The sequence below is a fragment of the Hyla sarda genome, chromosome 10 (genome assembly GCF_029499605.1).
Source record: "Hyla sarda isolate aHylSar1 chromosome 10, aHylSar1.hap1, whole genome shotgun sequence".
NCBI lineage: Eukaryota > Metazoa > Chordata > Amphibia > Anura > Hylidae > Hyla > Hyla sarda.
The window spans coordinates 47,959,684-47,972,618 of record NC_079198.1 but is presented as its reverse complement, the minus strand read 5'-3'; the positions used below and the strand labels follow the sequence as shown (position 1 = coordinate 47,972,618).

At 41.6% G+C, this 12,935-nt stretch overlaps 1 protein-coding gene across 3 annotated transcripts in view; it reads left to right on the top strand.

Moving 5' to 3' along the window:
* ARCN1 (archain 1) overlaps positions 1-12,158 on the top strand; it is a gene marked incomplete in the record, with an annotated part of 143,023 nt that extends 130,865 nt beyond the window's left edge. For all 3 annotated transcript variants that reach the window (XM_056544043.1, XM_056544042.1, XM_056544044.1), the window contains 1 exon segment: positions 11,685-12,158. In XM_056544043.1, the coding sequence (XP_056400018.1) occupies positions 11,685-11,774 (90 nt within the window).
* Between the last annotated feature and the right edge of the window lie 777 nt (positions 12,159-12,935).

Below are 12,935 nucleotides of genomic sequence, written 5' to 3'. Positions count from 1 at the left end.
ACATGATATAGTCAAACCATATTGTAGTAGATTATCACTGAGATGAACTCACTTCACTAGGGGAGATGTGTAGGTGGAGTTACCTTTCACATCATCCCCTTCCAGGAGAGTATAACAGAATGGCCGAGAAGCCCGTGGATGAGTAGGATAGGATTTATTGCGACGCGTTTCGGAGGGCTTACAGAATCGCCTCCTTCCTCAGGCATACAACAAGACAAAGTGGTAATACGATCTCCTTATATACATACCATGTCTGGGGTAGAGGCATGTTGATTGGTTCTATGTTTCTAATAAACTAGTAATTTGAGGACCTGCAGATCCGGTTCTGCAGGTCACATGTTCTGTACCCGGGTCACGTGATCATAGATCACGTGATACCCAGTAGTATGCTGATTTCCTCCTAAGGGTACGGTAATGGGACCCGCGACCACGTGAAGAATATCGCCACGTGATCGAGGATCGTCCGCCGACCTTCCGGAGTGGTGCGTTCCACAATGGAGCACATACCTCAAATGCGCAAGCGGAGAAGGGTAGAATGCTCAACGCCTGCGCACCCGATGTATCGAGAACCCGATGCGCTCCAGAGTGGAACGCACTGGAATTGCTATGGATAAAATGCATGTTTTTAATTGAATATGTTTTTCTCTATGTATTATATACCTCCTTTGTGTAAACATGTCCGTAGGATAGGCGTTTTTGGTTCTTAAACATTTTATCCATAGCAATTCCAGTGCGTTACACTTTTTTCAGTTTTACCTATTATATATGTTTGCTATGGGGATTTTCTCCTACTCTGCTGACATCTCTGTCCATTTTAAGAACTGTCCAGAGAGCACTGTGCTCATTATGTCAGCAGAGAGCTCTGTGTTCCAAAAAGAAAATAATTTTATCTGCAGTATTCAGCAACTAATAAGTACTGGAAGGATTAAGATTTTTTAATAGAAGTCATTTACAAATCTGTAGCGTATAGATGAGTAGTTCGGCACTGCTAATTTCTGAACCTGAGAGCGGGTGGACACTAAGTCGCTGTAGCGGAGTGGGGATACGGTGGTGCTCAGACTCATGTAGAATATACCATCAGTGCATGAGAAGACAAAGAAAAGTCGGCACTCACCGGGTTTCCAATTCAGCAGATTTTATTGCACGTTGCTCACAGCCATAGTACAATTCTCGGGGAGACGACGGATGGTACAAGGGGGGTACCACAGAGAGGCGACACCTGTGTTTCGCACTTAGTAGTGCTTCAACGGCCCGGGCAAAAACAAGAAAGGATAGGGGATAAGATGTCTGATCGCGGGGGGCCCGCCAATATCTACCTGCAGTAGGAGTGAGGTGGCCACCTCCTCATATCCCCCAATGGCAATGGCGGGGGGGGGGGGGGGTGAGAGGGTTGCAAAACTACAATTCAAAGCATGCCTAGACAGTCAGGCATGCTGAGCGTTGTAGTTCTGCAACATCTGGCCCTTCAGATGTTGCCAAACTACAACTCCTAAGATGCCTGGGCATGCTTGCTGTTGAAGTTTTGCAACATCTGGAAGGCCAATTTTTACCTATGTGGGGACATTATTTACTAACTGGTGCATTTTTAGCCTACTGGAGCATTACCTATGTGAGTGCCATTATTACATAATTGAGGGCATTACCTACATGAGGGGCATTATTACCTAACTGGTGGTATTATTGACTAGCTGGGGGCATTATTACCTAATTGGGGGCATTATTACTCAACTGGGGGCATTACCTACCTGGGGGACACTACCTGCCTGCATGACCTATATGGGGGAACTATCTACTGGGGTCACTGTATACTGGGGGCATATACTTCCAGCTGTTGCATAACTAAAACTTCTAGCATGCATGGTCTGTCCCATGCAAGGTTTGCCCCCTCATGTGAATATACAGGGAACATTCACATGGGCGAGGATTAACAGTGAGTTTCCAGCTTTAAGTTTGAGCTGCAGCAAATTTTTCCACTGCAGCTCAAACTCCCACTGCCGGGAAACTTGCTGTGAACCACCGCCCATGTGAATGTACCCTAAAAACACTACACTGCATTACACAACACAAAACAAACTTTCTGAATGTCATTTTGAATACTTTGAGGGGTGCAGTTTCTATAATGGGGTCATTTATGCATTTATGGGGGATTTCTTACAGAAAGGCTCCTCAAATCCACTTCAAACTTAACTGGTTCCTGAAAAATTCAGAGTTTGAATTTTTTGTGAAAATTTTGTGAAAAGTCCTCTAATGTTCAAAAAGTAAGAACATGTCAACTTTATGATGCAAACATAAAGTAGACATATTGTATAATGATGAAAGTGTCGACAAAAATGTACCACTAACATAAAGTAGAATGTCAAGAAAAAAATATCTCTGAATCAAATTCATAAGTTAAAGCATCCCAGAGTTATTAATGCTTAAAGTGACAGTGGTCAGATTTGCAAAATATGGCTGGGTCCTTAAAGGGGTACTCCCGTGGAAACCTTTTTTTTTTTTAATTTATTTATTTTTTTAATCAACTGGTGCCAGAAAGTTAAACAGATTTGTAAATTTCTTCTATTAAAAAAATCTTAATCCTTCCAATACATTTATGGGCTGTATACTACAGAAGAAATGCTTTTGTTTTTGGATTTCTCCGATGTTATGACCACAGTGCTCTCTGCTGACCTCTGCTGTCCATTTTAGGAACTGTCCAGAGCAGCATATGTTTGCTATGGGGATTTTCTCCTGCTCTGGACAGTTCCAAAAATGGACAGCAGAGGTCAGTAGGGAGCACTGTGGTCTTGACATCAGAGAAATCCAAAAACAAAAGCATTTCTTCTGTAGTATATAGCCCCTAAAAAGTACTGGAAGGATTAAGATTTTTTAATAGAAATAATTTACAAATCTGTTTACTTTCTGGCACCAGTTGATTTAAAAAAAAAAAGTTTTCCATGTGAGTACCTCTTTAAGGTCCAAATGGGCTGCGCCCTTAAGGGGTTAATAACCACCATCTGTTTTCTATCACTGAGCCAGTTACTTACCCACTTTCCCTCATTTTCTCTCAGCCCAAGCATTCTCACTTTATGATCGAGCCTTTTATAGAGCGCACTGTTATTTTCTTTGAAAATATCAAGAAAGCCAGCCTTTGGCCCCAATCCAGTCTTGAGCTCACCTCCTCATGAAAGCTTATTAGGTTAGTTTGACAGGAAAAATACATCAAAAGCCCATGCTGATATGGAGTCATACATTTATTTATATTGAGATACTCTAATATAGCATCTCTTGGAAAACCCTTAAATAATTTACATACAACGGAGGTTAAAAGAGATATGTAGCATACCTTTTTTGTCTACCTGTGCCCGGGCTGCCATAACAAATAAAACAAACTTTAACTCCCCTTCCTGCATTCCCCCATTGTTCTGGTATCTGGTCCTCCGGTGCTGTAGGTCTATGGGATCAAAACATCACAGAGCTGTCAGCGTATCGCCAGCAGCAGCATGTCCCACCTCGGCCGATGATGGCTTGAGCGAACTGTCATGTAATCGAGCCCGGCCAGTGCTCCTTTACATGACAGTTTGCTTAGCCTAGTAGTAAAAAGAAGGGGGGCTCACTAAATCTGTATCAAGGGGTGCGCTCCAGTGAAAATTACATGAACCAACTACTATACTAGAGTTTCACTGAAGAAATAAGAGCGCACACCACCAATATAATGTAATCCAAATACGGAAATTCTTTATTTGACATATACCATCACAATATCACATATACACAGACATAAAAAATCTATTAAAATAGCTCAAAAGAGCCTAGCACAAACCTGGGGAAGAGCCATGACCCCCTTCCCACAGGTAAATGACCCCGTCCAATATAGATCATAAACAAAAGAGCATATATTAAGAATATGCAATATATATAATAAATCCAATACAGTATTCGGTGTAAACAATATATCACAGCCACCTATATTGCCCTTCAATAGCAAAAAATTCCCAGTTAGGCTAATGCTCAAGGATACTTAGGCAAGGACAGAGGTGGATGTCCAGCAGATCAGGATGGGGTCATGCCAGAACCCCATGCGTTCCGTCACTGAGCGACTTCCTCAGGGGTGTTGTCACAGCGACGGAACGCTTGACCCCGTCCGGATCTGCTGGACATCCACCTCTGTCCTTGCCTAAGTATCCTTGAGCATTAGCCTAACTGGGAATTTTTAGCTTTTGAAGGGCAATATAGGTGGCTGTGATAAATTGTTTACACCGAATACTGTATTGATTTATTGTATATATTGCGTATTCTTTATATATGCTCTTTTGTTTATGATCTATATTGGACGGGGTCATTTACCTGTGGGAAGGGGGTCATGGCCCTTCCCCAGGGTTGTGCTATTTTAATTGATTTTATATGTCTGTGTATATGTGATATTGTGATGGTATATGTCAATAAATAAAGAATTCTCTTATTTGGATTACATTATATTGGTGGTGTGCGCTCTTATTTCTTCAGTGAAATTCTGGTTTAGTAGTTAGTTCGCTTAGCCTATCACAGGCGCGACATCGCTGCGGCCAGCAATACGCTGGTGGCTCAATCATGTTTTGAGCCCATAGACCTGCAGCTCCGGAGGAACGGGACCCAATACCGTGCAACGTGGAAACGCAGGAAGGAGAGTTAAAGTTTGATTGATTTGTTATTGCACAGGGAGACAAAAAATGGTTATTCTAACAGGTCTATTATTCCCAGGGTCTCTTTTTGGCCCATTGTTTAATATTGGCAAAACATTGTATGTGCTAGTCTTGGGGAACAGACCCTCTCCGTATATAGGCCCAGATTTATCAAACTGTGTGAGATTTTCCCAAAGCAACCAATCACAGCTCAGCTAACGAGCTCTGGTAAAGTGAAAGCTGAGCTGTGATTGTTTGCTATGGGGAAAATTTCTACACTTTTTCTTTCACACAGTTTGAAACATTTGGGCCATAGTCCTTAACCCCTTAAGGACATAGGGCGTATCCATACGCCCCCGTTTCCAAGTCCTTAAGGACCGAGGGCGTATGGATACGCCCTGAGCATTTCCGGCCCCCGCCGCTAGCCGGAGGGGAGCCGGGGCCAGATGCCTGCTGAAATCGTTCAGCAGGCATCCCGGCATATCGCCCAGGGGGGTCATTATGTCCCCCCATGTCGGCGATTGCCGCAGATCGCTGGACAATTCAGTCCAGCGATCTGCGGCGGATTCCGGGTCAATCGGGTCTCCAGGGATACCCGATGACACGGAATTACTGGCTGATCGGGGCCGGAACAGCCATTGCCAGCAGGGGTGAGGTGGCACTGGTGCCACCTCACGATCGCCCTGATTCGTTGGCTGGTTTCCCGACCGACCAATCGGGGCGCCTGCTGCGGGTGTCACTCCCGCAACCCGCTCCGCCCCTCTTCCGGAGGACGTGAGCGGGTGCGGGCAGAAGACCCCGGGTGCTGGGGACCCCGATACCCGGCATCAATGTTGGGATCGGGGCCCCAGGAGCGACGGCGGCGGCGAGGGACTGACCTGTGCGGCGGCATCGTGGAGCAGCAGCAGGAGGTGAGTGACAGCCTCCTGCTGTTGCTTAGCAACAGCTCCCTGCATGCAAAAAGGGCATGCTGGGAGCTGTAGTTATGCAACAGCAGGAGGCAGGACACCACAACTCCCAGCATGCCCTTATGGGCATGCTGGGACTTGTAGTTTTGCAACAGCTGGAGGCACATTTTTCTATGGAAAAGTGTACCTTCAGCTGTTGTATAACTACAACTCCCAGCTTGCACAGCTAAAGTGCATGCTGGGAGTTGTAGTGGTGCATCTGGTGGTTGCATAACTACAACTCCCAGCATGCCCGTTGGCTGTCGGTGACTGCTGAGAGTTGTAGTTTTGCAACACCTGAAGGCACACTGAGTTAAGTAGCAAACCAGTGTGTCTCCAGCTGTTGCATAACTACAATCCCCAGCATCCCCAGCCAAAGTAGTATGCCTCCGGCTGTTGCATAACTACAAGACCCAGCATGCCCTTCCGCTGTCCGTACATGCTGGGGGTTGTAGCTTGTAGCTTTGTTACCAAACTCGGTGTTTCACAACCTGTGTGTCTCAAGCTGTTGCAAAACTACAACTCCCAGCATGCACTGATAGACCATACATGCTGGGAGTTTTGCAACAGCTGGATGTTTCTCCCCCCAATGTGAATGTACAGGGTACACTCACATGGGCGGAGGATTACAGTAAGTATCCGGCTGCAAGTTTGAGCTGCGGCAAATTTTCTGCCGCTGCTCAAACTGCCAGCGAGAAACTACTGTGAACCCCCGCCCGTGCGACTGTACCCTAAAAACCCTACACTACACTAACACAAAATAAAATAAAATAAAAAGTAAAAAACACTACATATACACATACCCCTACACAGCCCCCCTCCCCCCAAAAAAATGAAAAACGTCTGGTACGCCACTGTTTCCAGAACGGAGCCTCCAGCTGTTGCAAAACAAATACTCCAAGTATTACCAGATAGCCACTGACTGTCTAGGCATGCTGGGAGTTTTACAACAGCTGGAGGCACCCTGTTTGGGAATCACTGGCGTAGAATACCCCTATGTCCACCCCTATGCAAGTCCCTAATTCAGGCCTCAAATGCGCATGGCGCTCTCACTTTGGAGCCCTGTCGTATTTCAAGGCAACAGTTTAGGGCCACATATGGGGTATCGCCGTACTCGGGAGAAATTGTGTTACAAATTTTGGGGGGGTGTTTTCTGCTATTACCCTTTTTAATAATGTAAAATTTTGGGGGAAACAAGCATTTTAGGTAAAAAAAAATAAATAAATTCTACATATACAAAAGTCATGAAACACCTGTGGGGTATAAAGGTTCACTTAACCCCTTGTTACGTTCCCCGAGGGGTCTAGTTTCCAAAATGGTATGCCATGTGTGTTTTTTTTTTTTTTTGTTTTGTTTTTTTCTGTCCTGGCACCATAGGGGCTTCCTAAATGCGGCATGCCCCCAGAGCAAAATTTGCTTTCAAAAAGCCAAATGTGACTCCTTCTCTTCTGAGACCTGTAGTGCGCCAGCAGAGCAATTTTCACCCCCATATGGGGTGTTTTCTGAATCGGGAGAAATTGGGTTTAAAATTTTGGGGGGTATTTTCTGCTATTACCCTTTTTAAAAATGTAAAATTTTTGGGAAACCAAGCATTTTAGGTAAAAAAAATTTTTTTTTTTTACATATGCAAAAGTCGTGAATCACCTGTAGGGTATTAAGGTTCACTTTACCCCTTATTACGTTCCCTGAGGGGTCTAGTTTCCAAAATGGTATGCCATGTGTTTTTTTTTTTTTTTTTGCTGTTCTGGCACCATAGGGGCTTCCTAAAGGGGACATGCCCCCCAAAAACCATTTGTCGCTCCTTCCCTTCTGAGCCCTCTACTGCGCCCACTGAACAATTAACATAGACATATGAGGTATGTGCTTACTCGAGAGAAATTGGGTTTCAAATACAAGTAAAAATTTTCTCCTTTTTACCCCTTGCAAAAATTCAAAAATTGGGTCTACAAGAAAATGCGAGTGTAAAAAAATGAAGATTTTGAATTTTCTCCTTCACTTTGCTGCTATTCCTGTGAAACACCTAAAGGGTTAATACACTTACTGAATGTCATTTTGAATACTTTGGGGGGTGTAGTTTTTATAATGGGGTCTTTTATGGGGTATTTCTAATATGAAGACTCTTCAAATCCACTTCAAAACTGAACTGGTCCCTGAAAAATAGTGAGTTTGAAAATTTTGTGAAAAATTTCAAAATTGCTGCTGAACTTTGAAGCCCTCTGGTGTCTTCCAAAAGTAAAAACTCATAAATTTTATGATGCAAACATAAAGTACACATATTGTATATGTGAACCCCAAAAAAAATTATTTTGAATATCCATTTTCCTTACAAGCAGAGAGCTTCAAAGTTAGAAAAATGCAAAATTTTCATTTTTTTCATCAAATTTGGGGATTTTTCACCAAGAAAGGATGCAAGTTACCATACCATTTTACCACTAAGTTAAAGTAGAATATGTCACGAAAAAACTATGTCGGAATCAGAATGATAACTAAAAGCATTGCAGAGTTATTAATGTTTAAAGTGACAGTGGTCAGATGTTCAAAAAATGCTCTGGTCCTTAAGGTAAAAAAGGGCTCGGTCCTTAAGGGGTTAAATATTAGAACTAGAGATCTGTCTATTACATAACCCTTAGAATGCGATCTGAGGATTTTTATTTTTTTTTTAACCTTTTTACTATTAATATAAACTAATAGGTGAGTATCTATTATTTATGGACCAAAGCTGTGTAAGCTAGAAGTATAATGGGGGAAAAAAAACACCTAGGTCTTAAAAATTAGCTTTTATTGATATACATTAAAATAGGAACATGTACAAAACTAAAAAGTGCAAGATACATTAGTAACACAATATTGTTATCGAACACAGCTGGTCCTGGATAGTGGACCAATCACCAAAGGCGCCCCTATATACAGGCCCTGCTGGTCCATGTAGACCCCCTACCTGTTAATGCAGAGAGGCCTTCCTAGAGAGTGGAACCTCCTAGCTCTCCTTGTTTAGGAAGGAATGGGGAAGGTGCCAGGTGCAGTACAGGTATAGAGACCGTTAGTGGTCTAGTAGCTGGTTGACATTGACCTCCAAGAACACATACAGTGAGTTAAGAAATTCCAAACGCATGTATACAATCTGTACAGTGATTACAAAACAATGATAGTCAGTCAAGCAACATCCAACACGTTTTATGTCGCTCAGCCAAGCGGCAGAACTCATCAGGGACTAGTGTGGAGGGAGCAGGAGTTGAAACACATTGTATTATAAAAATTATAAAACAAGGAGGTATGTACTGGTAAAGATCGGGTACACTCTGATGAAGAGACCCTAGGTGCATGTTCATGTAATTGGTAGTCAAACCAAAATCGGTCTTTAATCCAAATAGTATACAGGCTGTTATAATGCAATTTTAGATGGTCCTCTAAATATGAGCTCTGGTTCAGCTGACTAGTATGTGGGTAGGTAGCATCTGCTGCAGAAAGGATACCTGTACATTAGGCCTCTACATAAAGGAGGTATTTTTTAGATTAGGTCCTACCAGGGGTCTCTATGTAGAGTAATTACCTCAAAATCCGTCCAGTGTGGGGTATAGGAGCCCAATGATAGTGTAACCGGGAGTGTCTGCAGTTCGGATGATCTCTGGGACAGAGCGGCTCCAGATTGGCACAGCCTATTAATATAAAGAACATTTTATGTTTTACCACAGTAGCAGGTTAAAAAAAACTGGAGCCCAACTCTCCTTCCCTGCCTTTCTGTTTTAGTAGCTTAAAAGCTTTCTTTTTTGTCATTTATTGCCTCCATTTTTATTCATTCACGTTGGTTTTCTTCTGATATTTGCCCTTTTTTCCCATAAGGTTTCTAACTCTCACTGGAGATTTTTTTAACATAGATCTTAAAATTCTCACGGTGTCTTTACTCTTGTTTTTGAGGACATTGGCCCAGATTTTTCAAACTGTGTGAGAGAAAAACTGGAGTGATTTTCCTATAGCAACCAATCACAGCTCAGCTTTCACTTTACCAGAGCTCGTTAGCTGAGCTGTGATTGGTTGCTGTGGAAAAATCACTCAACTTTTTCTCACGCAGCTTGATAAATCTGGACCATTGTGTTTATCTCCTTTCACGCAGCTGCAAAAACATTTTCAGAAAGGAAAAGTTTGATCCCCCTACTTGCACATTAGTTACTCTGTCAGGTCTGTTAATTAATATTAAGCTCGGTAGGGCACCCCCTTTGGTCGGGTCCTGCAGAATTATGGTCAGAAACCAGTTTCCCTTGAGATTCATTGTTTTTTTTCACAATTTATATCTGGGTTGTTAATGCTCCCCATATTAATCTCATTACGGCTTGTTGCCTTGTTTATTTGCCTCGATAATTGATCTTTCGCTGCAATTATATTTGGTGGCTTCATGTATACATATACAAAAAAAATTTATACCACCACCTTTTATGCGTTTTTAAAAGCCAAGATTTATTATTTCACAATTTAAAAATATATTACCATGGTAGACGCTATATTACAATAAAAAAAATGATGGCTAGTGCAATACATAGGAGAACTTGTGGTCTGCTAGCAATATAATGAAGCTATACCATTACTCAAATGATGCATTTATCATTACAAAAGTGCTTTAAGTGCTTGGTAAACATAATAGTCATACTCTGCCCCCAAAGTATAGTCACACAAGTGCATGAATAATAGCGCTTTAATGCTGGGTACTGCTATAGCTGCGTATCATGCTTAACAAAGCTCACCCATTGTAACTGCAGGGCCATGCTCCTTCACCCCTACGTACGTTTCGATACTTCTTTGTCAAGAGGATCTAACTACTGGGCCCACCGCTCCTCTTTTACAACTCCCCTTATTATCTGTGATTGAAGACAGTGTCCATATTCTGCGGTGCGTGCGCACTGACTCATTTGAGTAATGGTATAGCTGCATTATATTGCTAGATGACAACAAGTTCTCCTATGTATTGGGCTAGCCTTCATTTTTGAATTGTAATATAGCGTCTACCATGGTAATATATTTTTAATTGTGAAATAATTCATCTTGGATTTTAAAAACGCATAAAAGGTTCTGGTATAAACTAATTTTTATATATGTATACATGTTGTTACATGAGTTTCCCTATGAGACATAGGACCGACATTGACAGTTCTATACAGGATGCACATGCATATTAAAAATTGGATGACGGTTATCTGTCAATTTGGAGTGTGGTATTTGGTGGCTTGGTGGCTTGTAGCAAAACAAAAATCAGTATTTTATTTTTCTCTCCATGTATTTCTACCCATAATGTGGGAGATTTAGAGCTTTTTCTTTTGCTTACGCTGGGCGCACAAAATGTTGCATGTGCGCCAAAGCACTTTTTATTGTGACTTTTGAGGGTACGCAGAAAGTACAAAACAGCCTTATGTAAGCAACTTTGTTTTCATTTTGCAGTGGTCACAAATTTAAAAAGTGCAAATGTCACATATAGACATAAAAAAATTGCTAACCCTTCCAAAAAAGTTGCAAGCCTAAGCCATGTCAGGCCTGGCTTACAAATCTGCCTTTGTAAAGCACTTCTAAGAAGTGTGACTAAAAGTCCCAACTGCAATTTTTTGAGCAGAAAAGTTGCAGAGAAGAGGAAACGTACAAAATGGTATTCTGAAGTGATGTATCTTTTTTTTTTTTGCTTATATGCGCCAAATTGATTATAAATTGATCAAGTATGATAAATGTGTCACACATAAGCAAAACCAAAGCAAAAAAAAGACTTCAAAACTCCCTTTCCAAAGTAAACAATGATAAATGTCCCCCCAATGACTCTACATTATTATTTTCCTCACATATATCCTCTTGCATTGTAGCCTTTAGATTGGACTTTACATAAAAGCAAACTCCTTAGCTTTACGATTTTTCTGATCCTTCCTGAATAACTATAACCCTGTATGTTAACTGCCCAGTTATAGCTATCGTTCAACCATGTCTCGATTATTTTCACTGTCATAATTTTCCTCCAACATTATCAAGTCTAGTTCATTTTTATGCTGAACAATGTCAATAAAATTGATGAAATATGCAAAATTTCTTAGAAATTTATGATTTTTTTTTTCTTTTCTCTCTCCTATAGGTGACCAAAGTGACTCAGGTGGACAGCAACAGCCCTGTGAGGTATTCTACCGAGACCTCCTTTGTTGTGGACAAATATGAAATCCTGTAATCACCTCACCATGAGGGTTTATCGTGGAAATATTTTTCTTTAAAATTTCTGAGTAGAAGCATCTAAAAGGGTTTTCTCTATGCCTTGCACTTTTGAGGCGGGGACAGAATATCCAGATAAATACTATCTTGCAGATCTTATTCAATCCTTCCGTGGAAAGAGGAGCCAGATTTTGTTCCATGTACTATTTTTATTTCCTATTTGCAAAAGTGGCAATGCATTGAAATTGCCCTGCAGGAAAAGTGTTCCTGTGCTCTTCCCAATATTGAAGGATAATTCTATTTCAAAGCATAATAAGAATAATTTATATATCTGTCCTGTAAGTAACTTGTTTTTTTTTTTTTCATTATCTGAAATATTCAAATTTTTATGATTTTTTTTTTTTGAGACAAACTAAGGATTTTTGTGTGGGCAAATAGAAGATGTGGGCATGTTGGAGAATGGCAAAAGAGGATTGACAAGACAAGTTTTTGTAACCTTGTATAATTACATAAAGAAAACACACATTCCATACATAGAAATACTGTTCTGTAACCCAATAAAAAAGAGAAAATAAGTTGAAAATGAGCATGTGATTATTGTGTAATAAGGCAAACTGCACCCCCCCCCCCCCCCCCCCCATATATTATTAAAGGACAAATAGATCAGTTTCGTAAATATCAGCACATAGAGCAGCCTCCAGCTGTTGCAAAACTTCAACTCCCAGTATGCTGGGGCAGCTTTTGACTTGCTGGGAGTTGGTTTTTGCAACAGCTGGAGGGTCCCAGTTTGGAAACACTTACTTAGACTATTGTACATGTTTTGCTGTTTATGCTAAGTAAGTGTTTCCAAACTGGGACCCTCCAGCTGTTGCAAAAACTACAACTCCCAGCATGCCTGACCAGTCAAAGGCTGCCCCAGCATGCTGGGAGTTGTAGGTTTGTAAACAGCTGGAGGGTTCCATTTTGGAAACACTGACTTAGACTATTGTACATGACTTTGCTGTTGATGCTGAGTCAGTGTTTCCAAACTGGAACCCTCCAGCTGTTTACAAAACTACAACTCCCAGCATGCTGAGGCAGCCTTTGACTGGTCAGGCATGCCAAGAGTTGTAGTTTTGCAACAGCTGGAGGCACACAACTACAACTCCTAGCATGTCCAGACAGCCGTTTGCAGCCGGGC